This window comes from Psittacula echo (genome assembly GCF_963264785.1).
Source record: "Psittacula echo genome assembly, chromosome: 5".
Lineage (NCBI taxonomy): Eukaryota > Metazoa > Chordata > Aves > Psittaciformes > Psittacidae > Psittacula > Psittacula echo.
Window position 1 is genome coordinate 8,421,933 of NC_137739.1, and position 17,559 is coordinate 8,439,491.

The window sequence follows — 17,559 nt, forward strand, 5'->3', positions numbered from 1 at the left end:
GATGATTGTAATGTGTATTTTCAAGCTATAGAGAAAATTCCATTTTCAAGTGATGAAATTTTGCCTTTTTTTTAATTATTTGTAGCAAGTTTTGTTTTGTAAACTTTTACTGAGAAACCTAAAGTGAAGATAAAGCTGCTGAAAAGATGCCCATTTGAAATGTTTATATTTTAAAGTAAGTTTGATATTACTGAGAAAGTCATTACAGTAAGTGTGTTACTGACCAAGTGTCACTTAGGTATTTTAAGACATGCATGTTCAAGCCTCCACAAATGTACTTAATGAAGTGATTTTGGAAAGGTAGATTTTTCATCTCTATTTCTCCCTGGAGATCTTTGCTTAGGTCTTCAAATGGAGAACTGGGAGCTCTCCTTTTCCTCCAGTTCCAGAAGTACCAAGAATAAAGTGCTTCACATTAAGACACTGCCAGCAAATTAGCAGTCATTTCTCAAATCATGTTTGACTCGATTCCTTCCTACACACACATGAAAAAAAGAAATAAATCCCCTGAACTTCAGAATATTTGAAAGTAAAAAGAAATTTGAAATTTCTTCAATAAAAACCTTTTAACAATGCACAAATAGGTCTCTGGTATTATGACTAATTGTAATACACAGGATCTGACACAACTCTTTACTCTAATTGGTACATCTGGCCCTGTAACTTGTGTACGAAATAAGTTCAATTAGAAGTTGAGGTACCACACTTCCTCCCCCAAAGAGGTACTCTTTAATGGTACAACAGTGAAATCACACATGACTACCCCCTCTCTCTTCTTAATTGTCAGCCTTTATATTGAGTAGGTTAGAGCACAGGTGTTGACATTTTGTGACTCACAGAAGGCAGATCAGTCTAGTGGTTACAACCGTGTTAGTACAGCTGAGCCAGAAGAACAGACTGTTTAAACCAGTGAGACACTGCATGACATTACTTGCATTTCTCCCAGAGCTAGATGACAATCACTAGAAGAAACTACAGCATGAGTCTAAAGAAAAGTGGGTTCCCAAGCAATAGCAGATTTTGACTGAAGCACACTAGCTGACATCATGGTCTGCTGTGATGGATCCCAAACTGCAGCGCAATGCCCACAGTCCTGAAAAACTGGTCGGACACAAGCATCTTCCTCATCTTTCTACCATGACTTGAACCACATTAAGGCAGAAATAAGAATAAAGGCTTTCCTAGTCCCGAGCAGTAACACTTAGGGGAAATGCTTCTGAAGCAGAGGGCGGATGCAAACACAAAGCACTTTGAGCAGGAGGGGCGGAGAAGCTGTTCGGATGTCGCCACCCTCCCGGCCCGCGATGCTGTGGCTGGCCAGCTGCGGCTACTGGCAGGCACGGGGCTCCAGAAACTTGCAGGGCTGGAAGTTTGGAGATGCTCATCTGTTAAAACTGGTCAAATCAACCCAGCTTTCCCTCAGCAGTTCCACAGATATGGGACACGGCTCCTCTCCCCTCTGAGGGAAAGAAGCGGGAGCGAGCGGTGACCGCCCGAGCACCACGCGGGGATGGAGACGGCCGTTTCCAGCCGTGACAGCAGCTCCGCAGCTGCACGCCCCAGCGGGACCACACTCGGCTCTGCCCTCCTCTGCCGCGCTCGGGCGCCGAGGCTCCCCCGGGAAGTGGCGGGACCGCGGCCCGCACCTGGGCGTGATGCCGCTGAGGTAACCGCGGCGCGGGGCCGAGCCCCTCCTCACACGCTCTTCCTCAGCTCTCCCCGGGGGCTCCCGACACGGGGCGACCAGGAGCCACAGCTGCCCTGCACCTGGCCGCGCTGCCCAGCCCCGGGCTGTGCCAGCTCTGCTCCAGCGCAAACCCACCGGCACACCCCACGACAACCACCATTAACCCTTCAGCGCCTCAACAACCACCGCCCACCTCACCGCCACTAACCCACCTCCACCGACGGGAGGCAGCGCAGCCGGCTGCCGGGGCGGGGCGTAATTAGCCCAGACCAACCTTCCCTTCATTCTCATTGGCAGATTGATACTAATTCGTTTTGTGATTGGCGTAGGCCCCTTTCGATCTGTTCGGAGAGCGGCTTCCCATTGGCTCCCCGCGGAGGAGGTGAGGGCGTTGTGTTTGAATCGCGGGGGGACGGTGGGTGGGCGGTTGTAGCTTGCCACGTTGCCGCCGGCAGCCTCGCGCAGCCCGACCAGAAGGGGGAGAGGTTCGGCAAAGTCCGGAAACGCTCGGCAATGGCCGGAGGCGGCTTTTAAGGAGAGGAGCGGCAGCCGGCTTGCCCTGCCCCGCCGCCGCTCGGCGTGGGGAAACTCGGTGGCGTGAGCGCTGCGGCCGCGATGCTGACCGATAGCCTGGTGGAGGAATTCGAGATCCGCGAGGATGAGCCCTGGTACGACCAGCAGGACTTGCAGCAAGGTGAGCCGGGACCGGGGAGTGGGAGCGGCCGGCGGGTGAGAGCAGGGCTGCGGCGAGGGGGGCGTGTGAGGAGGGAAGGAGCCATGGGGAGCTGCCGCGAGGGGCGGCGAGAAGGAGGGCGTGTGAGGAAGGGAGCGGTGAGGAGAGGGCAGGAACCGTCACAACGGCAGCGCGGAGCACGGGGGGCGCCGGGCGCGGCGGCGGGAAGGGCGCTCGGGGGAGAAGCCGCCGCCGAGGGTCGCGGGGCGGGAGTGGTGCTTGTGCCGGCCCGAGGCTGTGGCCGCCGGGAGCCCGGTCTCCGCTCACGGCCGCGTGTCCTGGCGCCGTGGGCGCGTAGGCAGAGGGGCCGCTGATGCCGGTGGAGATCGCGGCCGTCTTTGTTTGACGGGAGGGGCTGCTGCAGTAGAATCGTGCCCGGGCCCCCTCCGCCTGCACGGCGGGGGGGAGCGGCTGTTCGGAAAGTTGCACCTTGGGCAGGAGGTAAAGCAGCTGTCCAGGGCAGCGCAGCGCTCGGAATAGCGGGCGCTGGAAGCATCGGGCTGGGCTGCGATACTGCGCCCTGTCGAGCCTTTTTGTAAGGGCTTCCAGGCGATGAAGCTGTAAAGGTGGCTGTGCTCGGTTAGTGGCAGGTCCATTACTGAAAACTTTATAGGTTTTCTTAAAATATACTAATAACTCCACTATGAATCAGAATTACAGGCATGTACGTCCTGTGTGTTATTCTGTCAATAGGTTTTAAAACACTACATGCCATAGGTAAATAAATGCTATTGTCGTTTCACAGATGAGGAATACACCAAGTATAATTGCACTAAAACTCTCCTACAGACATGATATGGAAAGAATGTGCCATTTCCTTAAGAGCTGAATGACATTTCAGACTGGTATTTATGTAGTTCTACTTTTTGCTACTAATCCCGTGTTCTTTTTAAAAGGCCAGCTCAGAGCTGTGAAGTTGCTTCCTGTCAACCTGTTCCAGCCTTATGCTCTTGGGTTTTACATTGAAGTACATTAATTCTTGGGATTGTTAGGTGCTACGATATTATAAACAATGTAGAAAGACACTTTTGAAAGCTCTTCCTAAGCTAAGCAGTTTTCACACTGAGATCAGGCATCTGACAGCAGAAACTTGGTTTTGAGGCTGGAGTAGGTCTTTCTAATTGTATGCTTTGACTATAAAATAGCTAACATCTAAGAGCTCTATTTAGGAACTCTTTGCTCGAAATAGATGTTTTCATGGTTCTATAATACAAACCAATCAATTTAAATCAGATCCTGAAACCATTGTTTGCTGTCAAAGGGAAGAGAGTTGAAAGTTTGAAGACTTGATTTAGCAATGTTTTTATTATGTGAGTGTTTAAGGGGCAGAAGACCTAGAAGGAGACTTCACAAAGTAATAGCAACAGAGTTGTTGGCTTACTGAAGTTTCTTTAAATTAATCTTTTAATTAAAATGAGTGAAATAATCACCGTTTTGCTCTCTGGTGTGAGCTTTCAAGAAACATTATTCCCTTTATGAGGTTAGTGCATTTTGAGGGTTGGTTAATGTTATTTCAACATTTGACCAGTCTTTTTCTGGGGATTATCTTTTTATAAGCCTAAACAGAAGTGACTTACCAAAAGGGAAAGGAGGAAAATAAACTGATGGGCAAATTGAAATGCAAAGAATAAATTCCTCAGAGGAATGGGTTTTTTAAACATTCTGTTATACTTTATTCCTTAAGTCTGAAAGACAGCTTTTCCAAAGACTAAGGAATACCAATGTATGTAAACAGGGTAGTAAGACTGCTTATCAAGGTCTCTTGAAACTTGTCACAACCCAAACAATCAGTGCACATTAAAAACCTGAGGAGTAGGTTTATGAGAAAACCTAGGTTGTAAAACACTAGGATGCATCTTGAAACAAGCTTGTAGTTCTTGTTGGAAAAACTTTGATGGTCTTTGTATGCATCAAAAGCTTTTGCCTCAACAATGGAGGTGGGCTTTTCTGGCATGCTGTTCATGAGAACAGAATGCTCATGGAATTCTTTCAAGGAAGGGAACAGTCATCCTTCTTCTGCAACATCCATGTTTTGCTGCAGTATGCTGATTTTTGAAAAAGAATTGTTTGATATGACTGCTCTTTTTGCATGTTGCTGTTAAGCTGTTTAACAGAACCAAGGGTAGACTAAACATGGAGTAGGAAATAGGAAGCTAAGTAGAAAAACTAAGGGTTTAATTTTACGGTTAGGTAAACTTCAACCACTCTCGTATATCCTACACTTTGCTGTCGAAAAGAACAGGCTTAATTTTAGACTGAAAAAATCTCTGTATCTTTTTGTCAGGTGGGTTATGAAAAAGTAGAAGAGAAGGATTTTGGTGCTTTTATCTTTTCCTCAATTATAGTAACACTGTCAGAAGAGATGGTGGCAAAATGCTGGTGAGGACTGTTTAACATCACAGGCCTATCTCTGAAGTCTTGTTTTTGGTTTAGAGATTTCTGAAGGAGCTTTTAAACACGAGTACAACTGATCAGATTTACTAAAATGAAGATCTGAAGATCTGCACGTACGCAGTTTGCATTATTAAGAACCTTTCTGCTTACATCTTGGTGAAAAGGAAAAATGAGTGCCTGTGGTGGCACTTAGCTGTTCCTTTATGTAAATTTACAACAGCAAATGCAGTGTGCTTCTACTATTGTACAGTAACTCTGAGAAATGTAAATTAAATGTTTTCCTTCTGTAGCTGGAGAACACATATATTGCACATCTCCCTCTTAAAATTTGCTTGTTATGGGGCTTATAGGTACTTAACAATGTAGACAAATGAACACAAAGGAAGTGCTTATTTTTAGAAGAGGTGAAATTGTTTCAGTTCTTGCTTTCTGTAGGGGTAGGAGTTAGGGTTTCATTGCATGCTCCTGAGCTCTTCCATTTGTATTCTCCCACTCAGAAACAAATTGCCTTAATTACAAAATAGCATGCTTCTCCCATAGTAACTCATTTGTGCTTCTCCCATTCTAATGAACAGAATGGGTGTGTAAATACAATGTCATGAATTCCATTATTCATATTGTATTCAAAGTACTGTGTGGTGTGTGCTACTTGATTTAGTAGATGAGGGGGCATTTAAAAATGAAACCATCAACTCCTAAATATACTTAAACATCAAACAAAACTTTCACTTTGGGAAGGGAAATGGCAGCAAGTAATTCCATATGCATTACATCTTTACCATAATCCTAAACCCTCTCTAAAGCTCTTATTCTTGTCTATTAAAATAAAAGAATGGACTATTTAGTCTTTGCCTTGAATGATGCCAGTATTGTTGTCCAGCTTTAAAGACTGTGCCTCCTAGTAAAGATTTGTGTAGTGTGAACACTCATGAATTGGTACTTCATTAAATATAGGGTGATAGATTCACTGGATTTGAAGACTGCATTATTCTGTAATGTGATAGAACAAACAGCTTGGTGTTTGACTGGGAGTTATGCTGTCCATGGCTAAACAATGCACAATCTCTGTTTAAAAATGGGAAAAAATTTAAGCAGGATGCCTTGAGGTTTCCTTATCCAAATACTTTGAACTCCAGCTGTGGAATAGGCTATGTTTCTTAACAAGTGATGTTATAATGAAAAAGCTATGTGAGGATAAACTCCTAAGTATAGATCAGTATGCCATGTGGCTCCTAGTCATACAGCTTTTGAAACTGCGAAGAACTCCCAAGCAGTGTGATTTGTTTAAAATGTTTTTTTTTTGTGGCATTTATTCTAAGAATATGACCTTAAGGTGGGAAACAATGCACTGTAGCTGTAAAGAATGCATAGAGAATACCAGAGCTGTTGTTTGGCCAGAATTGGACATCTACAACTTAGCAGACAAATGCTCCTACTCACTTGTCCTTGTAAGTCTGAATTTGGTCTTTGGCTTACATATGTAGATGGAGTAATCATTTTGGCCAGGCTGCCAAACTGAAGGTTAGCACAAAACAATCTTGGAACAGTGTTCTATCTATTACAATGTCTAGTTGATAAGATAAATTAAAAAGGCAGGAAAATAACATGTTAAAACAAGGGCACCTAAATCAAGTGAAAATGGAATTTGTTTCCTCATCTAGCTGCAACTACTGATGGTGTAGTATATATCTCTTGTGTATTAAGTCTTCTTGAAGTGAATCTAAATTTTGTTGAAGTTTCTTCTGTTTCTTTCCCATTAGTGATGCTAGTTCTATGTGAAAACTACCCAGGTTGTTTTGTACTCATGCAGAAGACAACCTGGTTGTGGACCAGGTGATCGGAAGGATGTGGAAAATTAGAGATTTTTAGAGATCTGTTGGATTCTTAACATGTAATACCCTGCACCCAGTCATTACAATTTTAGCAGTATCACTAAGATTTATTTCTGTCGCATTATGTTGGCTTTTAAATTACATGTGTTTCTACACATGTAGGTAATAATGTAGGATATCTAGCACTACTGATGCTGTTGAACAGATATCAAGCTTCCCTCTAGAAAGGAACTGAGTGTTCAGATGACTTATTTCTTAATTTGAAACAACCATAGTCACTGCACCCTGGAAATGACTGAAGTGAAATTCAGATTGAGTGCCAGAGAACAACTGACATGTAAAATTAATGTTTTGGAGCACACGAAACAATGCTTGTCTCCTAGGTTTATGAGCTTGAAAAGCAGAATAGCTACATTTATTTATCAGTTTTTCTTTTGATATTAATATTTCATGATAAGAAGCATCTGAAACTTTGATTTAGCACTTTGATCCTATATAATCTGAGCAACTCGGTGAAGGGGTAAAGGTGGAAAATGGCAAAGTAAGTAAGCGTGCAGACAGCTGTGGCCTGAGTCTGGTCTGACAAACATTTACAGGGTCTTTTATGTTTATTCTTCTAAAATATGAGTGCTATAAACATGGTGAAGTGTAGTTAACTAATGGACACCTCAGGTAGTGATGGTGGTGCTGTACTAGGCAGATAGGGGGAAGTGAAGATGACTTCATGTGTCTGACCTGTGGAACAAGGACCAAGGGGGAAACTAAGGAAGCTTAATGAAATCAGAGCATCAGGTTTTAGGACTGACTTAGACTTGCATTATAGATGGTATATGAATGTTCCACTTAAGCTAAATTTCTTTTTGAATATGGCAAATAACATGGAGCAGTTATAACAGCAATAAAACCCCACTACATGTATTTTATTAAAATGCTTTAAAATTAGATGGTTATTGGCTCTATAACTTACATGCACACGTGATTTCTTTGTTTAGATCTTCACCTTGCTGCTGAGCTTGGTAAGACACTCCTGGACCGTAACACTGAACTAGAAGAATCTTTACAGCAAATGTATGCCACAAATCAAGAACAACTCCAGGAGATTGAGGTAAATATTTAAGGGATCCAAGTGTTAAAGCATCTAGACCTGCAACACAATAGCACATAAGTTTGGATCTGACTTTCTTGACATCTGATGGATACTTTAAGAAAAAATACTGAACAACCTTTAACCACTTCAGCTACTTTGAGAATTTGAGAGTCTGTGCTTTCAAATCACAGCTAGATTATACTTGATCATAGTTGTAACTGTTTTCTGATTACCAGAAGCTTTGTGTCTTCATGCTGAATTTGGCTTGTTTTAGTAACAAGTGACTAGCATTTTTCTTTTTGTACAGAAAAGTTACTTCAGTTATTCTGTTGCTAAACTTTGCTGATCTTTCCAAGTAAAATACCATTAAATTATATGATAAATAATTTAAATTAGTATATGAAAATATTAGTGGTTACAGCACTTAAATGTAAATGCTGGTAAGTGCAGGAGAGAGACTTAAGTAAAGTTTGAGGATAGGTACTTCCACTAAATGGAGCTGTGATAGATGGAGCCAGCTTATTTCAATTTAAAAAAATGAAACCCACACCCCTCATCCCTACCCCCCCAAAACAAACCCAACAAAACAACTACAAAACCAAACACTGAAATAGTATCTAAATACAGGACATAATAGATCTATTCTGTATTTTTCTGTTTTCCAGAGGGGGAAAATTTCATTACTACCTTTTCAAAACCACTCATCTTTGTGTTACTTGGTGGAAAAAAACTGGCCATTTTTGGCAACTAGCTTTTTTACATTGGCTGTGTTCATGCAGACCTAGCATTTATCAGCATAATGATTTTTTTCTCCATCTATTACAGAGCAGTTCATGGTCTCTAATTAAATTATTAAATATTCAGTACCTTGACTGACAGCATATTGGAAATGCAGTCAGTGTTTCAGTCTGGTTCTGGTACGAATCCCAGGGAACAGGCTGTGACTGGTATACACTGGATTTTTACAAATCCAAGTCCCTTTGTGTAAGCAGTACATGTGCAGTTACAGATGGGGTGTGGATTTTGTACAGCTGCAACTTCAACTTAAAACACTTATCATTTGGTAATAGGTAACTTCAAGAATCCTAAACTTAGTACTTATACATATATAGGTGTCTTTAGTCATGTTAACCCAAATGCAGTGCTTTTATTAGGTGATGCACAATACCTGGGTGCAGGTTGTTGTGGGTTTTGGGTTTTTTTTTGTTTTCCTAAGATACTTTTGGTTTGTACCTCATTCTTTGGCTCTTTATTATGTGCCAAACGTCATCTTTGTTATGCTTGTTCATTCTGTAATACAATGGTTGGAATGGCTGCTATTTGTATTAGTGCCACAGTATTACAGAAAATGTATTTACTTATGCAGCGACTTAAAATAACTCATTGCCATGAATGGTTTTTATAGAAAGATTAATTCTTAAGATCTAGAGAGGACAAACACTTCAAGGTGTTATGCAAACACTGTTCTCCTTAAGGTTCAACACCTGGAGGAACAACCATGTTTAAGGAAGTGTTTAACACAGTTACAACACACCTTTTGAAGTAACAGTGTAACTTTGTGACAGATAACTAACTTGGCTCATTGAGTGTAGCTCATGAAATATAGAAAATATATTATTGCTAAGCTGTGTTCATTTATAGAAATAGCCCAGTGCCATTAAGGATAAAATATCCTGTTGGTTTAAGCAAGTTTGCTTCAGGTGTTTTGGTGGGTTACTGACTATGTAAGACAGCTTCAGCACCAGGAAGTGGTCAGAAGTGTCCCTCCAGCAGTGGTCTATAGTTGCTGTGTTGCAAAGGAAAAAGCAAAATGAGCCCTTTCTTGAAATAACGAGAGAGAGCCTCAAGATGGAGGAACTGAATATGTCAGATTACTTGCACAAGGGATTGCTACAGGAATCCACCAAAACAAATGGGGATAAAGTTAGCATATGCAAGGTGCAGTACGCTCTAGCTGGTAAAAGCAGTTCAGTCAGTTATTTTCATATCTAGCGTTCTGTCTTTGGTGGGAACATAGCTTACCCCACTGCTCAGGATACATGCGCAAGTGGCATAACCAGTCTCTATGCTTGATTTTTTCCTTACTTGCAAGTGCTTGTCTCTGTAACTTAAGTTGATCTTTCTTCTGTTCTGTAGTTACTCCGCTGCATTTTTTTACCTGCTTTTTCAGTGCAATGTGTCAGTGTTAATTTTTGGGGTGTTTTTTTCCCCCCTATTAATTCACATCTTATGGGTAGCAAAGTCTAGAACTGTCTAAGAAATCATTGTGAAATACAGTACTTGTCTGCACTGAAAAAGAAGGGTCAAAGGCTTTGAAATGCTTAAGACTACATCTAATATATTAAACACAACATTTTACAGCCTTGGATCATTATATCTGACCTCTGTACTGACACATGTACCACTAACTAATCACAGTAGATTTAATAAATGCTGGATTGAAAGGGCAACTTCATTCCTGTCTCAATCTGTTCTCAGCACTCGACTTCAGAAATACTGACACTCTCCTTTTATCATGTTGTAGAACAAAGTCTCAGCTGCTGCTTCATGTTAGGTGCTTAGTTGCAGGGGAGGTGGAATAAATGTGAACTTCTAAAGTATTGATCACCACATCTGTACTTTGTTCTTGTGGCCTTGTTACACCAAGCCAACTTGACACCAGCACTGAAGATATTGGAGACACAAAGTGGAGAAAATGGTGCTTCACTTCTAGTAAGCTAAAACTTCTGCAAAAGCCCATTGTAACAAGTAGTAAAATCAATTCTGGCACCAAAGCCACCAAAGGCTTCTGTGCTCAGCCGTGCTTAAATTGCTGAAGAAAGGCTGAAGATCTCCAGTGCCTTCTGAGAACAACCAGTGGGGAAAGTTAATCTGAAATGGGTCACATTGAGATTCTGCTGCTAATCCATGTACTATTTTTGTGTAAATCCTCAGTCATGTGCACACAGGCTACAAAAGGATCTAGCCAACTGCTATCATGTTGATCTTCTAGAAGTCTGTATGTAGTAGTTACTAGTCCTAGATTAACTTATTATCTGTTCTTAAATCGCCTGAAATGTAAACTCATCAATCTTCTAATGAGGTAACAGGTTAAGTAGAATATTAGAGGTTTTGAGTATGTACAGGTATATATAAAGAGAAGTAACTCTGCCTACAAGTCTGGATGTTCCTACTTGAAGTTTACTTTTCAGTAGGTAGCATGTAATAATACAGAATATATTGTAAGAAATAAATTCTATGTAAGAACAAAGTACTTCAGATTTACAGGGTTAGGGGTTTTTTTGTTCATTTGCATCATGCAAATTCTTGTGTAGATTTTTAGAATTGGGTCAGTCCTATCCTGGGTGGGACAATTAAAGACAGTTGTATTAAAAGCTTTAAGTGATAGTTAATTGCTCTTAGACTGAGAATTCCAAGCTTTCTGACATTACTCAAGTAACTTAAGTCTATGTTGCTCATTGTAAAACTAAAGAGGATTAAAATGAGTACTTCATGTGGAATTCTATTTTTTTAGAAGGCAGGAGACCTTTGTTTGGGATTACAGTAACTGGAATAGTTCCCTGTGAGTAATTAAAGATTGAACTCAATAGTTTGATTGTACTTCCTGATGCATAGTAGCCCATATACTGTCTTAAGTGTGACCACAACCTAAATTCTCTTCTGCTGAACCTAATGCTGCTTCAGACTGGAAAAACATAGGTTAGCTGAAAAGAAATTTAATTATGGATGGTGGTACCCAGTATTTCAGATGTAATGCTAAGAAAATTGTTGGGTCAACACTGTTAGGAAATTTCTGTTGGTGCTCACTGCAACTTCTGGAAGGACTCAGAGGATAGTTAAGGGCTATGTTGAAATCTGGATTCAAGGCTGTATCAGTGAATACTGCAGTAGGGACAAACCCAATCCAGAAGGCTCCAGGCCAAAGCCTAGCTACAGCAGGTCTAAACACAGCTGGCACAACCAAACCCAGTTCCTTGGGATAAAAGGCTGGTTGATCCACTGGGGTTGATCTCCATGATAAAGGCAAGCTGAGTTACTGGTAGTAGCTCTTTGCAACTAAACGTTTATCAAAGCAACTGCTGGAATCTACATTTCTGAAACTTAGAAGTTTCCCTATGAATACGAATAGAATTGCAGAATAGTAGTTCTATCTCTGTGTTTCAAGTGTAAACTAATAACAGTAATACTGTCTTGCAGTACCTCACAAAGCAAGTGGAGCTCTTGCGTCAGATGAATGATCAGCATGCCAAAGTCTATGAGCAGCTGGATGTGACAGCAAGAGAGCTGGAAGACACTAATCAAAAACTAGTTGCAGACAGTAGAGCTTCCCAACAAAAGATATTAAGGTAAACTTTTACTAGATACTTCCTAGATAATATGAAAAAAAGCACTCCAAGTGTATGTTTGTGTAGTTATTGGGTGGCCATCTCTGTCTAGTGGTGTTCTACAGTACTGTTAAATGGGAAGGATAGTGTTTTTTAAAGGTCTTTTGGGGCCAAAGAACAGCCTTCAGAGAAGAAAACACACTATAAGGGGGTGGGAAATTCACATCTACTTGATTAAACACTCAAATGTCTTTCACCTTTCAGTTTGACAGAGACCATTGAATACCTGCAAACACACATAGATGACCTGCAGAGACAAGTAGAAGAACTGAAAAAGCCTGGGCGAGGCCGGATGAACCATGAGAGATCTGACCAGCCAAGATCAATGCATAGTTTCTCATGTTTGAAGGAGCTGTATGATCTTCGCCAGTAAGACTTTTTACCTTGCGTAGCAAAGATAATACTGAAATTATTTTAGGCAAAGCTCTAAAAACTAAGACACAAGCACAGGGGTCAAACAAACTAGCAGGAAAACCTCTGATGTTCACAACTTATCAAAGCACCTGCACAGTCCTGCTCTATGTGGTGGTGCCACTGCTTCTGGCATACTTCTAGACCACATTAGTATTTGTGTGAGAGGAACTGCCTTGAAGGGTTCTCTCCCAAAATCTCCAGCCATATCAAATTGCAGCCCAGAAAGTTTACAGCAATTTGCACCCTGCTTTTTTTTAGTCAAATAAAACCAGACAGATAATCTGAAAAACAAACATTCTACATGCAAAATATTTTCTGTAACTTACCTTTTCCTTGGATGTCTGTGGATATTTTCTTTTCAAGGAAGGCAGGATTCCTGCAATAGCCGACTTGAATTTAAACTGGTTAAAATGATGCTTAGACTGGTAAAATGGTGCCTGGAGCTCTGGGCTGCTTTTTTAATTTAGAGCAGTTTTCCCCAGCTGAACTGCATTAGTATGCTCATCAGGACAACCACCTGGGGTAAAAGCTCAGACTAGCTTCAGTCCTAGAAGGTTCACATATGAAATGAAAGGTAATTTCACAAGTGAAGCACTTCCATAGACACAAAAGCCTCCAGCACAACATGGAGGTAGGACTGTCAAATAAATCTGTACATCCAAAAGGAAGTTATTTCTTGATAATTTAAATAAGTGGATTCTTTCAAATTGCCCAAGGCTTGTGGAAGTACCAGGCTGCAGAATTGCCTTGTCAAATTTCCATGCTTGTTTCCACAATCAACAGTGACAAAAGTTACAAGAGTGCTGTGGAAGAAAATCTGAGTTTCAGAGTACTGCATGACATGGAGGCAATGTTTAAATAAACTTAAATTATAGGTCTAATTATTCAGTAAACTTGTCTGTAACCTGAAACTGTTCCTAAGCTGCCATTCGGTTTAAGATGGGAGGCTTGATTTGATGGCATATCAGTATTTACAAAGTCTGCTCTGATGATTAAATGGACAGATAGGTTAGTAAAATGACTACTGTGTGTACTTTGAGGTGTGTTAGCACCTAGTTAAAATCTGTTAAAATCAGATTAGTTTAAATGTGTCATTAGTTACCCAGCACAGGAAAACTTTAGGAGGTGTGGTCAGCTGTACTTCCTACATTTGATAATGCTTATTTTGTTTCTGCAGGTATTTTGTTTATGACCATGTGTTTGCAGAAAAGATTACTTCCATGGATAATCAGCTAAGTCCTCTAGAAGAAGAAAATGAGAACTTAAAAAAGGCGGTTACAGTTCTGCAAGCCCAACTGAACCTAGAAAAAGAGAAGAGGGTAACAATGGAAGAGGAATATAGTCTTATGGTAAAAGAAAATTGTGACCTTGAACAGAGGCTTGCTGATATAGACTTGTATAGGGCTCGTGCAGAGGAGTTGGAAGTGGAAGTAGCTGAAATGCGACAAATACTTCAGTCTGAAAACACATTACATAAAACAGAGAAATTGGTGCCAGAATCCTTTTTCATTTCATTCAAGGAGCCTTTAGAAAGGGAGCTTGGTCAGAGCCCAGCAGATGATGGGCTTCTGACTGTATCAGAGTTTGAGAAGAAGGCGCTGAAACGGAGCAGCAGCGAAACCTTCCTGAGCAGTGCTGCAGGAGGAGACATTCTAAGGGACCATGAAGAGACATGTATTAGGAGAGCTGAAGCTGTGAAGCAGCGAGGAGTCTCTGTACTTAATGAAGTTGATGCTCAGTATAATGCTCTGAAAGTGAAGTATGAGGAACTTTTGAAGAGGTGTCAAATGGCTGAAGATTCTTTGAAAAACAAGGCTGTACAAACACTGAAGCAGTATTCCAAAGACCTAACTGTGGGGAATACCCAGTATGATCTTCCAACTAGCAACCAAGAATTCACAAATGTGGAGTTAAGTGACTCTCCCACAAATGCTCTTCCTGAATATAAAGCACTCTTCAAGGAAATTTTCAGCTGTATCAAAAAAACAAAGGAAGAAATAGATGAACACAGAGCTAAGTACAAGTCCCTCTCCTCTCAGCCGTAACATTGGACATGCTGATGACGTGTTTTCTATTGACGACTGATCTGTTAGTCAAGAAGGGGAAAAACTTTACACTGATGTCAGAAGACCCCTTATACAATGTATTTCTTGAGGACTCAAAATGAATGTTTTGAATTGGCTTCTAGGCCTGTAGTTAACAATCTAGTTAGTTAACAGCTAGTATCCCTATACCTACGTAGCAATAGGTTAAATGTTGTTTAGCACTGTCACACAAACTAGTGGTTGTAAAGCAAGCAAACATCATAGCTTAATACTACACTACTACTTCATACTACACTTAATCTCTGGCCAGAGCAGTTAACTGACTCTAGTTTCCTTAGTCCAGTTAAAAAGTAACAGAGCTAAGAAATCTGTACTCTCACAAGGAGCCAAACTAAAGCTTTGCTTTGGTTTACACTGATGGATCTAGCCCTGTAACTGTATCTCTGTGGAAAATAAGTAAAACCAAAGCCCATGACCAGTGTCCTGGGCAGCCTCTCCTCAGTTCTTGAGAATGAAGGTAGCAGTCTAGCTGAGCTTGCTTTGGCAGGGAGGTGGAGAGCTGGCACAGCAGCCTCAGCTGTGCTTGGTTTAAGCTAGTACTGTATTTTCACATGCACTAAGCTCTCCCCCAATTAGTATAAATGTCTTCCTATTAAGAAAGGATTTGATGTAAAGTTTGCGTGGCTTTTTAGGTATGGTTTCTTATGTAGGGCACTTTGTCTGAAGGCAAGATACTGTGAATTGATGATGTATGTTATTTGGGACCTACTGTTCTTTGGTGGAATGTCTGCAAAGTACATTTTTATGTGTATTTGGTAAGATAGAAAGTTGCAATTTAGCTGTTTAACTTTAGGAGTAGTATTGATGTAGTGGGATAGCTTTTAATCTTACATACCACAAACTCCAAGTGCTTGAAGGAGACAGGCCAGGCGAAAACTTAACACATTGTTTTGTCTCTTGCCATCAGTGTCAGCTTCTGTGGATGATTCTACGCTGCCTGGGGGTGGGAGGATGGACACAACTCTGCCAGAACACCTCCTGCTGAAAACAGGGGACCATGCTCTTGTTCTTCCTCCCCTTCTCCACTCCCTAATATTAATCTATATGTACTGAAATTCTGAAAAGCAAAGACCATGAAGTATGTTCTTTAAAACTGCTTCAAAGTCCTAAGAAAACAAAGGTTAAGAGATTAAAAGGGGGAAGGCACAATGAAAGGTGACATCCTTTTCCTTATTAAAGGTTCTTGGGATCAACTTTCTGCCTGAGTTGCTGTGATACACCAAACCAGTGACAAAGAATGTCGACAATTTCTCAGTGTTGGTTCAACTGCTGCTGTTGCAGTTTGCCTTATGTTGTACCCTCCTGAGCTTGTGGATAGCTGTCCTTCAGCTGCAGTATTAAGACTTCGTTTTGTGGGAGTTTCTCTAAAACATGTATTGCATTTTGAGGATTATTTAAAAATGGGAATCTGACTCTTGTATTTTTCTAAGTGTAGAAATAATTCTGTCAAGCCACATGTGTGGCTAGTAATTACACTCATGCGTGCCAGTAGGGAACCAGTAAACTTGTTGCGGATGGCACCTGTGTTATCTAGTCTTGCATCTTTCCCATGTGGCTCAAATGGAGTTCCCATTACAGTTGTATTTTTAAAAAGGTTATGTCACATGGAAAAGGATAGGCCTATCTAGGATAGAAATCTGGGGGGATTGAAGTAGTTTCTCCTCAGTGTTGTGGTGTTTGTCAGTGCTGTTCAAAAAGGAGGAGAAAACCCCAAAACAGCAGAAAAGCTGCTGTTTCTGCCATCAGGTTAACTGTATTGTCACTGTTTCCTTAACACTTGGATCTGTATCACGTGCCCTGAAGATGGTCTGCCCTGATTCAGGTATAGGGAAGCAGTAACCCTACATGAGAAAGGTATGGCATGTTACTCAAAACCCCTTTACTGCTCCCTCCTCACTGCTTTAGGGGAAGGGGGGTCCACACCTGCTGGACCAGAGGACATGTAAAATTCACATTTTGGTGAAATGGGTGATCTCCAGTGGCTTGTTACTGTTGGCTAATTTTGCGTACTTTGTATACACCATTTTTTATGCTTAAAAAATACCAAAAACATCCTCAGCTTTCCACAGAACTACTTGATTCTTGTGCAGTGTAACTTCCCCTTGGCTACCTGTGCCAGTGCTTGGCTCTGGCTGTACTGTACTTTAATCTTAACTGTACATATTATGCAATAAAAAACTCCAAGGCTGGGCTCTGCTTTCATAACCTCTCTCAGACTTTGGCCTTCCTCAAGGGCAGCTTTAAGATGCAGCCACAGGTATTGCTCTGGCAACAGGGCTGTGCTGGGTGCATGACACCAACCAAGACAAAGGCTATAGAAGGTTCCTGAACTTAAAACACCTCCCTGATATATTGATGTAGTTAATAAAGTACACTAGCATATTAATTAAGATAGTTTTAGCAGTTTTAAAATAGATACTTTCCATAGAAATGTGAAATGCTGTAAATATGGTAACAATATTCTTAGCCAAGCTTACCTGGATTAACTACCTTAATCTGCTTATTTTAGTCAACAACTCAACTTGAAATTAATAGAATCTCCTTGAGCTTCTCATGTGATGGAAAGCATTGCAAAGAACATGACCAGTAAAGTAACCGTCTTGTACCGGGCTTGCACAGTAGGATATTCCTTAACCATATCTCAGCTAGGCTTCCATGACAAACCTGCAACAGAGAGTGGTTATCACATCCTGCACAGCAGACCCTTAGCTCAGCAGCTACCTCTGGCTACACCCTGCAGCCCATGGTGCAAGCAGAATGATGTAAAGCAGTTCACTATCTACCTCTAACCTCTACTGAAATAATTCCTGACCTTTCCTTCCTCTGTAAGCCTTCAGGCCACAAAAGGAGCGGGTGCACCTTCCGTTTCTTCTTGGACAAATACAAGGCTGGGTAGAACTGACCTTTGAGATAAAATTTTAT

General features: G+C 41.3%; 1 protein-coding gene across 1 annotated transcript; it reads left to right on the top strand.

The window, feature by feature from the left end:
• Positions 1–2,302: 2,302 nt before the first annotated feature.
• Positions 2,303–14,577, top strand: CDR2 (cerebellar degeneration related protein 2; the record flags this gene model as incomplete). Its single annotated transcript, XM_080618902.1, has 5 exons — positions 2,303–2,381; positions 7,639–7,751; positions 11,931–12,079; positions 12,323–12,487; positions 13,710–14,577. The coding sequence occupies 5 exons, from the start codon at positions 2,303–2,305 to the stop codon at positions 14,575–14,577; spliced, it is 1,374 nt and encodes a 457-aa protein (XP_080475028.1).
• Positions 14,578–17,559: the final 2,982 nt, after the last annotated feature.